Source organism: Arachis ipaensis, chromosome B08, assembly GCF_000816755.2.
Source record: "Arachis ipaensis cultivar K30076 chromosome B08, Araip1.1, whole genome shotgun sequence".
Taxonomy (NCBI): Eukaryota; Viridiplantae; Streptophyta; class Magnoliopsida; order Fabales; family Fabaceae; genus Arachis; species Arachis ipaensis.
Genome location: NC_029792.2, coordinates 106,415,801 through 106,429,289, shown reverse-complemented (window position 1 = coordinate 106,429,289; position 13,489 = coordinate 106,415,801). Strand labels below are relative to the sequence as shown.

At 33.4% G+C, this 13,489-nt stretch overlaps 1 protein-coding gene across 1 annotated transcript in view; it reads right to left on the bottom strand.

Annotated features, from left to right (window-relative positions):
* LOC107613964 (vicianin hydrolase) overlaps positions 1-13,489 on the bottom strand; it is a 32,099-nt gene that overhangs the window by 10,999 nt on the left and 7,611 nt on the right. The window contains exons 8-10 of the mRNA XM_016316166.2: positions 2,510-2,625; positions 1,823-2,040; positions 647-678 (exon numbers count right to left, since the gene is read on the bottom strand). Coding sequence (XP_016171652.1) covers positions 647-678; positions 1,823-2,040; positions 2,510-2,625 — 366 coding nt within the window. The remainder of the gene's footprint in view (positions 1-646; positions 679-1,822; positions 2,041-2,509; positions 2,626-13,489) is intronic.

Here is a 13,489-nt window from a genome sequence, read left to right as displayed (position 1 = left end):
TTCTAGCACTGAACAAACAGCTAATATCTTGACAGAAGCCCTTGCACCCAATCCATTTTGAGCTTGTCACGCCAAACTTAAATTAATCGAGATCTCCAATTCAAGTTTGAGAGGGGGTGTTACATGATAAAGACTCCATAGTGCAACAGTTATATTAGATAAAAAAGATTAGCTAGTGAACTGAAGTTAGTTAGGTTGTTAGTGTGCTATGCAATTGGTAACCGGTGCAGCAAGTCAATTATAAAGTTTAGTTAGAAACTATATATATATATATATATAATAGTTGAGGGTTAGATTCTTCTAGATCAATTTTGTATGAAATGAAATCAGATTCTTTCTTTTCTCCCTTTCTTTTCTCTATGATAGTTGATCCTTCTTTTTATTCTTTATTTTTCTATTGCTCCGTTCCCCTTTTTTCTCTTCTCTTCACACTTGAACTCACTTCACAGAATTGATGAGAGTTGCTCTATTTCATCCCTTTATTTTCAAATATTGTTCAACATTAAAATTTTTTGGTTATGAATTATTTTATAGTTATTAGAAAAATTTAATATAATCAAATTTGTTAGTAGCTTTTCTTTTTCAAAAAGATTATAAATAAATAAATAATAGCGCATAATAAAATATGGAAAAAAAATTATCATACTGGAATTCCAACAGCTACGCCACGCCTCACCGCTGTAAAAGAAAAAAAATCTGCTTTAGTTGATAGTTCACATCTCAAAATGCAATCCAATAAAGTAATTAATGCAATTTATGTTGTTTGAAATAGGCCAAAGGAGGTCTTGTAATTAGTGGCGGAGCTTCAGAAAATTTTTTGGGAGGCCAAACATGTTTTTTAACACAAAATGTATAATAATAGTCAAATTAAACTAAAATTTGGTTAAAAATATTTATGGACCTTTTTTATCCAATAAATATATTAATTTCTTTTTAATTCACACATCTTAAGTAATGAGACAAAGATTATAAAAAACACAATCTGATGACTCACTATCCGAAATAAGTAACAGTGTTTGAAAATAAATAAATCGATTGCATCCGAGATACATACAAACTGCACATTTGTTCATAAATCGGATACGCAGTACCCTAAATTCGTATTATAGTATTTGTATTATTGTACTCGTATAATTACTTACTAACGCATCTAAGGTACTAAGTACTCAATTTATGAATAAATGTGCAGTTTATATGTATCCCGGGTGTAATTGATTTATTTATTTTTAAATATTGTTACTTATCCTGGGTATTGAGTCACCAGGTTGTGTTTTTTATGATCTTTGTGTTTCTGTACTCGAGATATATAATCCTATTTAAATTAGTAAATATCCTATAGATTACACATTTCGATAAATATTAAATTTATTTAATTTAAATATGAAAAAGACAATATATAAGATATCTCAATATTATTTCATGTTTTTTTTATATTACTAAATTAGCACAACAAATGTTCTAAAAAAAAAACAAAGAATGATTTTTTACTTTCTTTAAAAAAATTGTGAAAAAACTAAGAAAAGAAGAGGAGAATATAAAACACTATTTGAGCATTGTTAGAAATAAAATTTGAACCCATAATCCCATAAAAAAAAAATAATTTTATTAAGATAGCCAAATCAACCATAAAAGATTTTATATTATCATATGTATAATTACTAGTTTGTAAATATTTTGGGGATATGAGTCTCCATTGTCAATACTAAGATTCTCTTCTACCTGTGATAATCAGATAATTTTTTTTGTTTTAAATAAGTAAAAGACACTTGAAAATAAAAAAGTAGAAAGAAACATATGGCAGTGTTTTGCCACATTTACTTACTAGAGAGAACAGTATGCATATCGGTTAAGAAACTCTGGTTGACAGTGTTTGTCGACAATGCATTTTCTGCAAAATTGGTGGTGTAATAATTAACACCAAGAAAATCAAATGAGCCCTTTACATATTCTGATTCATGTTTCTTGAACTTGGGGAGTCTGCTGCCCACTAAAGATCTCATACTCTCTGGATAGTCACCATATGTAATTGGATGAGCAAACCTGAAATTTTTTTTTTAATTAATACTTTTCAAATAATGTTCAATTACAATTGTTTGAGTTATAAAAACAAGGTTAAAAGTTAAGTAAACTACATAGGCTTCCAAAATAATATATCAAGGGAATTAATTATTTACTTGTTGAGATTTTCTCTATCTTTTTTATTTTATTTTGAGTAAATTTCAAAATAACGAATCCTGATAAATTTAATTATGAATAAACTAAACTAACTCTATATTTATAAAAGATGATTTATGTGTGATAAATTAAAAATATTCAAATATTAATTTTGTTTATAGACAAATTTATTAATATTCTAAATTTTTATGAGGAAAAACTGATAAATTTTCATCTTCTATAGGTATAAAATTAATGTTTGTTATTCATGAATCAATTTTTTAATATTCTAAATTTTTATGAATAAAAATAATAATTTATTCTTTTATTTTAATATAAGTAATATAATTAATACCATCCAAACCAAAAGTCCAGAGCCCGTTTAGCAGCTTTGCGATCAGCAGCACTATTTGATTTTGGTTCCATCCAATGAGTCACTAAGGTGATTCCAATTTGTCCTTCTTGATAAGCCTGTTTATATAAGTATAACCATTCAATTAAATTTCTTAAAGTATACAACAATTAATAACAAACAAGTAAAAAATATAGAGAATATGGCTTTTCGTTTAATTAAAAAATGCTTTAATTAAAAGACTTTTTTAAATTTATATAACTCAATCTGATATANTTTTTTAGTTCTAACTAATTTTGGAAGGAAAAAGTATCTAACTCCTGCTATAACTGTCACTTCTTGATTCTTGATTTCTTATTTAACACTACCCTTTGTCACAATTAGGTGTATCATTATAAATAGAAGAGTAATTATCCAAATTAAATCGATCCTAAAAATTTTAAAAACGAACATTTTAATTTTCAAGAAAAATTAACACATAAATCAATCTTTAAGGTTTTACTCTAACAGGTAAATTAGTTTTCAGTTTATTTTTTGGCAGAATAATTACCTACATCAGTTCCTAAAAATTTTAAAAGCAGATATCTTAATTCTCAAGAAAAATTAATACAATCTACAACGTTTCTCTTTTAGACATAATAGCCCCGTCCATTTTACTTTTACTATTTATCGACCTTTATTATTAACTTAGTTTTGTGCATGTGGACGATGATACTAGCATATTAATACACTCTTTTCGTTAGAAACAAGTAAGGTGAATAATGATTTTTTTGAAATCCAAACTAAAATATTTTCTTTTAATACAAACATATTTTTTAAAATAGGACATCTTTTAATTATATTAAATAAAAAAATATCAAATGATTTCAATCTTGAATTTCTTGTAGAATAATCTCTAATAATAATTTATTTTACTTTTTTTAGACAGAGAATTGTTATGTCTGACGAAAAAAAATGTTGGGGATTGATCTGTGAATTAATTTTTCTTGGAGACTAAAATGTCTGCTTTTAAAATTCTTGGGGGCTGATCTGGGTAATTACTGCCAAAAAATGAACCGAGGACTGATTTATTTGTTAGAGTAAAACTTTGGGGATTGATCTGTGTATTAACTTTTGTTGGGGACTAAAATGTCCGCCTTTAAAATCCTTGGGGACTGATTTGGTAATTTCTCTAAATAGAATAAACTCCCAAAATGATACCCGATAATTTATATCACTGACAAAAAGAACTCCCAAAAATGCTGACGATAAATAAGGTTACGAAAGATTTGAAAATGCGACAAAAAGAACTATATATTAAATATATATTCTAAAAAAAAGACTTTAAAGATCAGGTTTTGATGCAAATTTTTGCAATCATTATTAGAAAAATAAGATATTTTTATCCTTAAAATTTGTTAATTTTATGTCAAGTGAATTATTTTTAAAAGTTTTTTTTATTGTGAATTACCATCTTTTTTTGAAAAATAAAAAGAAAAGTCTAGAGATCAAATTTCGTTCTGAATTTTTTATTGTACCTTCTAAATATTTATTCAAATGTTGGCACAAAAATTCAAATCAAATAGATAAACCGTTTGCTGAATACAAAAATTTTTTTGTCACTTACAAAAAGTATAATAATTATTAGTTATTTTTGTTGCATTTTCAAATCATTCAAAGGCTATTTTGTCAATAACATCTTTTAGAGACTTTTTTTGTCAGTGGTTGAATCTTTCGGGTACTAAATTGGTAGTTAACCTTTATATCATTTAATTCGCTATTCTGATCATGAATGAGGCGATGATTCTCAAATTGGGCCATGCAGAATCAAGTCCAAGTGAGGATGTGTCAGCATCAATTCCTTTAGAGGAGTTAGTTACAAATGATGGACACGTGGTAGTGGATCCGATTGATCAGGAACCAAAAAGGGGGCGTAAGAATGAGAGTTATTAATAAGCGGTTAGGAGGCTATGATTGATAGCACATAGTGGTATAATTCCTCTCTAACAAATTCAGTTTCCTTTCCCTGAATTTCAGCTACTAATCTTCTTTCTTCTTTCTGATCATTAGGTCTTTCAAACACTAGCAAAACCAAATGACTGATGCTTAATTTCTCTTGTCAATTCCTTCTACTATACTCTTTCCTTATTTTTTGTTAATTTTTACTATTTCTGCTGCTACACTATTATTACATTGGGTTAATTCCCTCTGATATTGTACCACTTCCTATTATACATATCAAATATATAACATTCATCTTTTCACCCTCATATTTGGTGCTTTCGTTTCGTCATGGTTGTTGCTAATAACACATGCATGAGGAGTTTGGAGGAAAACATTAAATGCTTGTTCAAGATGATTGAAGAGGTAACCAATGAAAATCGCGCTGAGCATGCCAGAGCTATTGGGGTGACTAATCTAAAATTTGATGCAATCCAATCCTCTCTGAACTAACTGATTCAGGATTGATCTCAGAATAGATCTCCATCACAGGAGCAAACCTATGTTTTGAGCTTAGGACACAACCCACCTTCTCATCTCGCACAATATCAGAGGGTAAATTTTGACTTACTGAAATTTGATGGCAAGAACAGTTTAGGATAGATTTTCTCATTGGATCAGTACTTTGATTTTTTCAAAGTGCCAGAGGAGGAAAGAATCGCAATTGCCACTATTCACATGTTGGCTATCGCTACCTAGTTCTAGATGTCGCAACATACATCCCAATTCCGCTCTTGGACGCAATTGAAGTGAGCTATTGAATTGGAATTTGGACTGTTCTTATTTGAATATCCACGAGAGGTATTATTCAAGTTGCAACAAACTACCTCGGCTAGTGACTATTATGCTAAATTTGTTGCATTATCTAATCGTACTAGCATTGTTTCCCCTGATGCCTTGTGAGATTGTTTCATTAGTAGCTTGAGATAGGACATTAGGAGGAAGCTTGAAGCTCAGTACCCCCATCCCTAATGAAGGCTCTAACCTTGGATCATTTATATGAAGATAAGTTTACTTCAGCACCTAGAACCCAGTATGGCCCTTCAAATTACAAATCACCAACGACCACCGTGTCGCTCACTTATTCAGTACGCACCCCAAATTGTAGCAACTTGCCTCCACTTCTACCAATGTCACAACAACGTCCTTTCCTTGCACCTAACAAACCCCCAATTCAAAGATTAAGCCCAACAAAAATCCCAAGCAAACATGAGAAGAGATTATGCTACTGGTGCGATGAAAAATTTTTAGCCTCTCATAAATGTTCCAATCGCCAATTCATGTTGTTACAACTCAAAAGTGAGAATGATTTGGCTCTTGAAGGGGTTGGCACTGGCAATCAACTAGTGGATGACAGTGATAACATAATGCGGCAGCTAGAACAACAAGTACTAGAGCATCATCTTTTATACAATGCCATGCTTGATACTAATGGTCCCGCAACATTTCACATGACAGCTTCAATTGGTAGCTTAGAAATGCTAGTGCTATCACAAGGAGGCAGCTCGGATAGCTTCATCCAACCACAAGTTGCTAGATTTGTGAATCTCCCTTTGGAACCAACCTCGGATTTTAAAGTTATAGTGGGTAATTTCGATGTCTTGACAGTTGAAAGTTGAGTTCCCTCTCTGGATGTGAATTTTCAGGGGTTCAAAGTGACAATTCCGAATGTCTATGTATTGAATGTGGCTGGTAGGGATTTGGTTTTGGGCACTACATGCCTTAAGAAGCTTCATATGCCCATATTATGGACTACAATGCTGGATTCATCAAATTCATACATGAGGGGAAATTTATCATCGTTTTTGGATAACACAATCCTCCACCACTCCCAGCTCAATATAATCATATTCAGAAATTGGTGACTACAAACTCTACTGCTGAAGCATTCACACTGGAACTGCAACCAACTCTCAAGGATGAGTTACTTGTCCTATAGCTCCCAGAGAACTTACAACAAGAATTGGTAGTGTTGCTTCACACTTATGCATCCGTGTTCGCTTAGCCATCAGGTCTACCACCTCAACGTTCCCATAATCATAGCATCCTTTTAGTGCAAAGGGCTGACCTAGTGAAGCTAAGGTCGTACCGATACCCTCATAGTCAGAAATCTCAAATAGATCCTATGGTCCAAGATATGTTATAGCAAGGCATCACCCAACTTAATAAGAGTCAATTTTCTTCCCAAATTTTTCTAGTGAGAAGGATAGTTCATGGTGCCTTTGCACTAATTATCACACCTTGAAGAATGTTACTATTAAGGAAAGATTTTTCAAACCCACGATAGATGAGTTACTGAATGAATTATTTGGTGCCACTGTGTTTTCTAAGCTTGATCTGCATTTGAGTTATGACCAAATTCTAGTTTGACCTGAAGATCGTTTCAAAATAGCCTTCGAACACATCAAGGGCTCTATGAGTGGTTAATTATGCCGTTTGACTTAACTTATGTGCCTGCCACAATCCAAAGTCTCATGAACAATGTCTTTCAGTCGTATTTAAGGAAGTTCATTTTGGTCTTCTTTGATGATATACTTATGTATAGCCCCTCTTGGCATGAGCATCTTAGTCACCTGAAAAAGGTATTAAAAGTTGTTGTAACAAGAGTATCTATTTGCTAAACATTTCTAGTCTCTTTTCGGGTTAGCAATGATAGATTATTTAGGCCACACGATTTTCAAAAAACGGTGTGCACATGGAGTCGGATAAAGTGAGTGCTGTGATGGTGTGGCCACAGCCTTCTAATCTAGGAAGCTCTGGGTTTACTTATCCTCACCAATTAGGCACTTTATTAAAGGGTATGCGTTATTAGCAGTTCGCTTGACGAATTTGAAGATGCTTTCGCTTTGAACGATTAGGTCGCAACTAGCTTTGACCTTAAACTTGCCAATTAATCCCGACTAATTTTAGCCTAGCCTAACTTTGACTTACCCTTCAAGTTAGAGACCGATGCTTTTGGTATGGGTATAGGGGCTGTGCTGTCCCAAGGCAACCAACCTATAGCTTTTTTTTCTCTCCCAAAAGCTCTCTCCATTGATGTAGAGCTGGTCAGCTTATATTCACAAATTCTATGCTATTACCAAGGACGTGGCCAAATTCAGACACTACTTAATTGGTAAGAAGTTTATTATTCAAACATGTCATAAGAGTCTCAAGTCTTTATTAGAGAAAGATTTGCATACTCCAGAACAATATCGTTGGTTGCATAAGTTTTTGGGCTATGATTTTGATATATAGTATGAACCAGATCTTGAGAATGTTCTAGCTGATGCACTTTTTTGTTGCTATTTGGCTGCTTCGTCTAGCCCAAAATTAGATTGGTTGGACAGACTGAAGAACGACATCGAGCTGGATGAGAATCTAAAGGCCATTCGTGTACAATGCAGCAATAATTTGTTGGAGGATCCAAATTATAGATGCAAGAATGATATTTCACTGTGGCGTAGTTAAGTTGTCATTCCAACCCAGAATAGCCTTATCAAGTTAATTTTACAAGAGTATCATGATAGTGCTGTTGGCAGTCATGTTGCGCTTACTAAAACAGTGGAGCGAATATGCTCTTCCTTTTATTGGCCAAATAGATATTCGCCTTTATGTCCTTTCTTGTTCCATTTGTCAAAAGGCAAAAGTGGAGACTAAGCTGCCCGCTGGATTGTTATACCCATTATCAATTCAGTCTCTGGTGTGAGATGATATTTGTATGGATATTTTATCGTGGTCGTGATTGATCGGTTGACCAAATTTTTCCACTTCATCCCCCTTAAACATGACTTTAATAGCAAAATGGCTGGCAAAGCTTTTGTAAAGAATGTTGTTAAGCTTCATGGGTTTCCACAGTCAATTGTTTCTAACAGTGATAAGGTGTTTGTATGTAAATTTTAGCAGCAATTATTCAAACTCCAAGGAACAAGGTTGACGATGAGCTTCGCATATCACCCTCAATCAGATAGTCAAAGTAAAACCTTGAACAAGTCTCTCAAAATGTATTTGAAATATTTTTGTTTTGAGCATCTAAAGAAATGGTTAGAAATGCTTTAATGGGATGGATTTTGGTGTAACACGTCGTTTCATGGCAGCATTTGGATGACTCCATTCAAGACCTTGTATGGAAGAGAACCACCTACTGTGGTGCGCTATGAATTTTCCGCTGCTAATGAGCCATCGTTGTAAGAGATGCTATTATAGTGGGATAAGCTCTTAGAAACCTTGGAACAGAACCTCACTCGAGCTCAACAATTTATGAAAGCTTTCGCTGATAGACATCGCTGACAAGTTGAATTGTACGAGGGCGACCTGCTTTTGGTGAAATTACAACCTTATCGGTAGCATTCGATTGCTTTAAAGAAAAACCAAAAGCATAGCGTGCATTATTTTTGTCCATTTAGGATAAAGCAGAAAATCAATCCAGTGGCTTACAAACTGGAGTTGTCTGCGAATGCCAAAATCTATTATGCATTCTATATTTCTACTTTGAATAAGTATAGGGTGACAATGTCACTCATTACTTACCATTGTCACTGTGTACTACTACAATGAACCAATTTTACACCCTCATAAGGTGCTGAATCAGCATACCATTATTTAGGATGGCAAAGAAGTTAAGGAGATCTTATTGAGAGCTGGCTGAATAGTCTAGCAGTACATTATCACTCTTCAACTTTGAGGACAAAGTTATTTTTAATGGGGAGGGTGATGTTATGTGAATGAATGAGGTGATAATTCCCAAATTGGGCCATGCACAGCCAAGGCCAAGTGAGGACGTGTCAGCAAAAATTCCTTTAGATGAGTTAGTTATAAATGATGGACATGTCACACATAACAGCGGATCCAATTGATTAGAGACCAAAAAGAGGCTTAAGAAGGAGCTACCAATAAGCGGTTAGGATGCTATGATTGGTAGTTATAGTGGTACAATTCCTCTCTAATAAATTTTGTTTCTCTTCCCTAAATTTTTTCTTCTTCTTTTTGATCAGGTCCTTCAAGCACTAGTAAGACCAGATGACTGATGCTTGATATCTCTTCTGGTCAATTTCTTCTACTATATTCTTTTCTTATTTTTTTTGTTAATTTTTACTATTTCTACTATTACACTATTGTTACATTGGGTTAATTTTTCCTGATATTATATCACTTCCTATTATACACATCAATATATATATAACATTTAACTTTTCACCCTCACACATTTTCATATGCTTTTTATTAAACTTCAATCATAATTATTATTAAAAAGTTTTTGACAAACAAAATTCTTCAATTGAATTATAATTTAAAATCACCAGTCACCACCAAAATTTTTGTTAAAATACAAGAAAATTTTTACATCAAGATTTTAATAGTAAAAATTTAATTTATTGATATTGAAGTTCTCATTTTTTACATGTATTTTGGTTATTGAAGCTTACTTTCTCACATACTACATAAAAATGTTCTAATTTTATTTTTATTATTTTTAAGGAGTATTCTTTGAGTATTTGTTAGCTAGCTAAGCTAATGTTTTAAATAAGGTGAATTCTATCAAATCTTTCTAATTTTAAAGGATAATTTATCCTTTGTTACATGTCATAATATTAGTAGTTGAATTAGATTGGTTTATCATGGTTAAATTTAAATTTTTATTTAATATAAGTTTTGATAACCCAACTAACTAGGGGCGTAAGTTACTGAACTGGACCAAAAATTACCATAAAACCGAATCGAAATTTATAACAATCAAAGTAAAAAACTCGTTTTTTTTTTGTTTTTTCTTTAAACCAATCAGTTCGGTTCAGTTTTCGGTTGGATCAATAAAAATCAAACCAAACACTAGCCTATAGCAATGGTTCATTTACCAATTTGCCCTTTAACCTAGTAACAATTAACAAAATCCTTAACCCTCTGCGCAGTCACGCAGTACGCCTCCCTCCCTCTGAGTATGTTATCCATCCTCCTCTTCGATCACTCTAGAGAGTGAGAGACTGAGCTTACTAAGCCTGCATCTTCTAAGTCTTTGTTCCTCAACCTCCATTGTAACTAGATCCTCTCCTCTCTGCGGTTCAAGTCACTTAGTCATCATGACACTCAAACGCGCCTCGAGCAGTCAGAGCCATCATCGTCGCTCTCAAGCACGCCATCGCAAGTCGCAACTGCAGTAGTCTTCGTCGCAGGAGTAGCACAGACAGAGAGCCAGAGAGCGCCATCGTCCAGTCCTTTCCGTCGTTGATCAACCCTTTCCATCATCGAGCAACCACATTCAGAGTCATCACAGTAGTCTGCGAAGATGTAGCAATCATCACCGATCAGCCCTCTTTTCCCCGAGCAACAGCATCACGAGCCTTCTCTTGCAGCTCAACAATGTCTTCTTCGGAGGTTAGTATATTCACAATTTTTGGATTAAAATTTGTTGTTGTTGCTGGTCTATTGATGATCAGGTTGATGAGGTTGCTTAGAGTCATCATTATATTGTGTGTTATGAGTTTTTTGAATTGTTGATATTTTTACATAGAACAGTTAATGGTCTTAATTTTTGTTTTCAGTAAAATTTGTTGTTACTAGTCCTAATTTGTTGTTGTTGCTGGTCCTAATTTTTTGTTGAATAAAATTTGTTGTTGTTTGATGAACAGATAATTTATACGCTTTTTGGCATTGTTTTTAGGTAGTTTTTAGTATATTTTATTTATTTTTTATTATATTTTTATTAGTTTTTATTCAAAATTCACATTTCTGGACTTTACTATGAGTTTGTGTGTTTTTTTTGTGATTTCAGGTATTTTCTGGCTGAAATTGAGGGACCTGAGCAAAAATCTGATTTAGAGGCTGAAAAAGGACTGCAGATGCTGTTGGATTCTGACCTCCCTGCACTCGAAATAGATTTTCTGGAGCTACAGAAGCCCAATTGGCACGCTCTCAATTGCGTTGGAAAGTAGACATCCTGGGCTTTCCAGCAATATATAATAGTCCATACTTTGCCCGAGTTGAGATCACGCAAACTGGCGTTTAACGCCAACTTTCTACCTTATTCTAGCGTTAAACGCCAGAACTGGCATAAAAACTGGAGTTAAACGCCAGAAACAGGCAGCAACCTAGCGTTTAACTCCAAGAAAAGTCTCTACACATGGAAGCTTCAATGCTCAGCCCAAGCACACACCGAGTGGGCCCTAGAAGTGGATTTATGCACTATCTATCTTAGTTTACCCATTTTCTGTAAACCTAGGTCAATAGTTTAGTATAAAAACTACTTTTAGAGACTTACTATGTACCTGATGACATTTTACATCTGAATTTTGTATCTTCTACGGCATGAGTCTCTAAACTCCATGGTTGGGGGTGAGGAGCTCTGCTGTGTCTCGATGGATTAATGCAATTACTACTATTTTCCATTCAATCATGCTTGTTTCTATTCTAAGATATTCACTCGCACTTCAACATGATGAATGTGATGATCCGTGACACTCATCACCATTCTCAACCTATGAACGAGTGCCTGACAACCATTTCCGTTCTACCTTAGATTGAGTGTGTATCTCTTTGGTTCCTGGTTCACGAGTTTGATTGCCTCTCCTGACAACAGAGCATTCAAATCTGTGAGATCAGAATTTTCGTGGTATAAGCTAGAATCAATTGGCAGCATTCTTGAGATCTGGAAAGTCTAAACCTTGTCTGTGGTATTCCGAGAAGGATCCGGGAAGGGATGACTGTGACGAGCTTCAAACTCACAAATGTTGGACGCAGTGACAGTGTGCAAAAGGATAAATGGATCTTATTCCAACACTAGTGAGAACCGACAGATGATTAGCCCTATGAAACCCGTAGCTGGTCCATTTTCACTGCGAAGACGGATGGTAGCCATTGACAACGGTGATCCACCAACATATAGCTTGCCATGGAAGGAGCCTTGCGTGCGTGAAGAAGAAGACAGTAGGAAAGCAGAAATTCAGAAGACAGAGCATCTCCAAAACCTCAACCTGTTCTCCATTACTGCATAACAAGTATTATTTAATCCATGTTCTTTTACTCATTCCAATTAAAACTGAGAATTATTATTGATATCCTGACTAAGAGTTACAAGATAACCATATCTTGCTTCAAGCCGACAATCTCCGTGGGATCAACCCTTACTCACGTAAGGTATTACTTGGATGACCCAGTGCACTTGCTGGTTAGTTGTGCGAAATTGCAAAAGTGTGATTGTGATTTCGTGCACCATTGTTGCTAGTCCTAATGATTTATTTGAGAATAATTTGTTGCTGGTCCTAATTTTTTGTTTTGTTTACTTGTATATTGAAAATTTTTTAGTATGATTTATTGTTGTTTGAGAACAAACTTGGAATAGAGCACTGATAAAGTAATAGTTGTATCTGAATTTTTGTTGATTTATTGTGTTTGTATATAAATAGATTTTGGCTTGATAGTTGTTAACTTGTTATGTACTGTATCGTTGTTAATTTGTTATTTGATCTTGATGTATCTTTGTTGTTCATTTATGTTTGTATATATGCCAGCAAGCAATGAACAGCCCAATAATCCAGACTTGAAGTTGAAGTTGAAAATGTTAAACTTGACAAATGTGTTTGTTTTATGTTTAGTTGTTGGAATGAGTTAAAATTGTATTAAATTTGAATGTAATGTAATGTTATTTCAGTTTGTTGATTGTTTTGAACTTTATTTTAGGATGATTAATTTTCTGTTAGTTAGAATTTAAAAATAAAAAAAGTTGACTGAACCAAACCACTTTTGATTTGGTTCAGTTGTTGCACAAACAGCAAATCGATTGGTTGGTGTTTTGAAAAAACCGAACAAATTAGTTTGGTTGGTTTTTGGTCCAAAACCAAATCAAACCAAACCAATAATACCCCTACAACTAACTAACTATGGTATAATTCTTTTTGCAATTATAAAAATCATTAAAAAATTTTATTTTGTAATTTATTTTTTCTCAAACCACATTTATTAATCATTCTCAACAAAAAAATTCTCAAAAAATAAAATAAAAGAAATATAAAAAATTATTTATTAATCATTTGT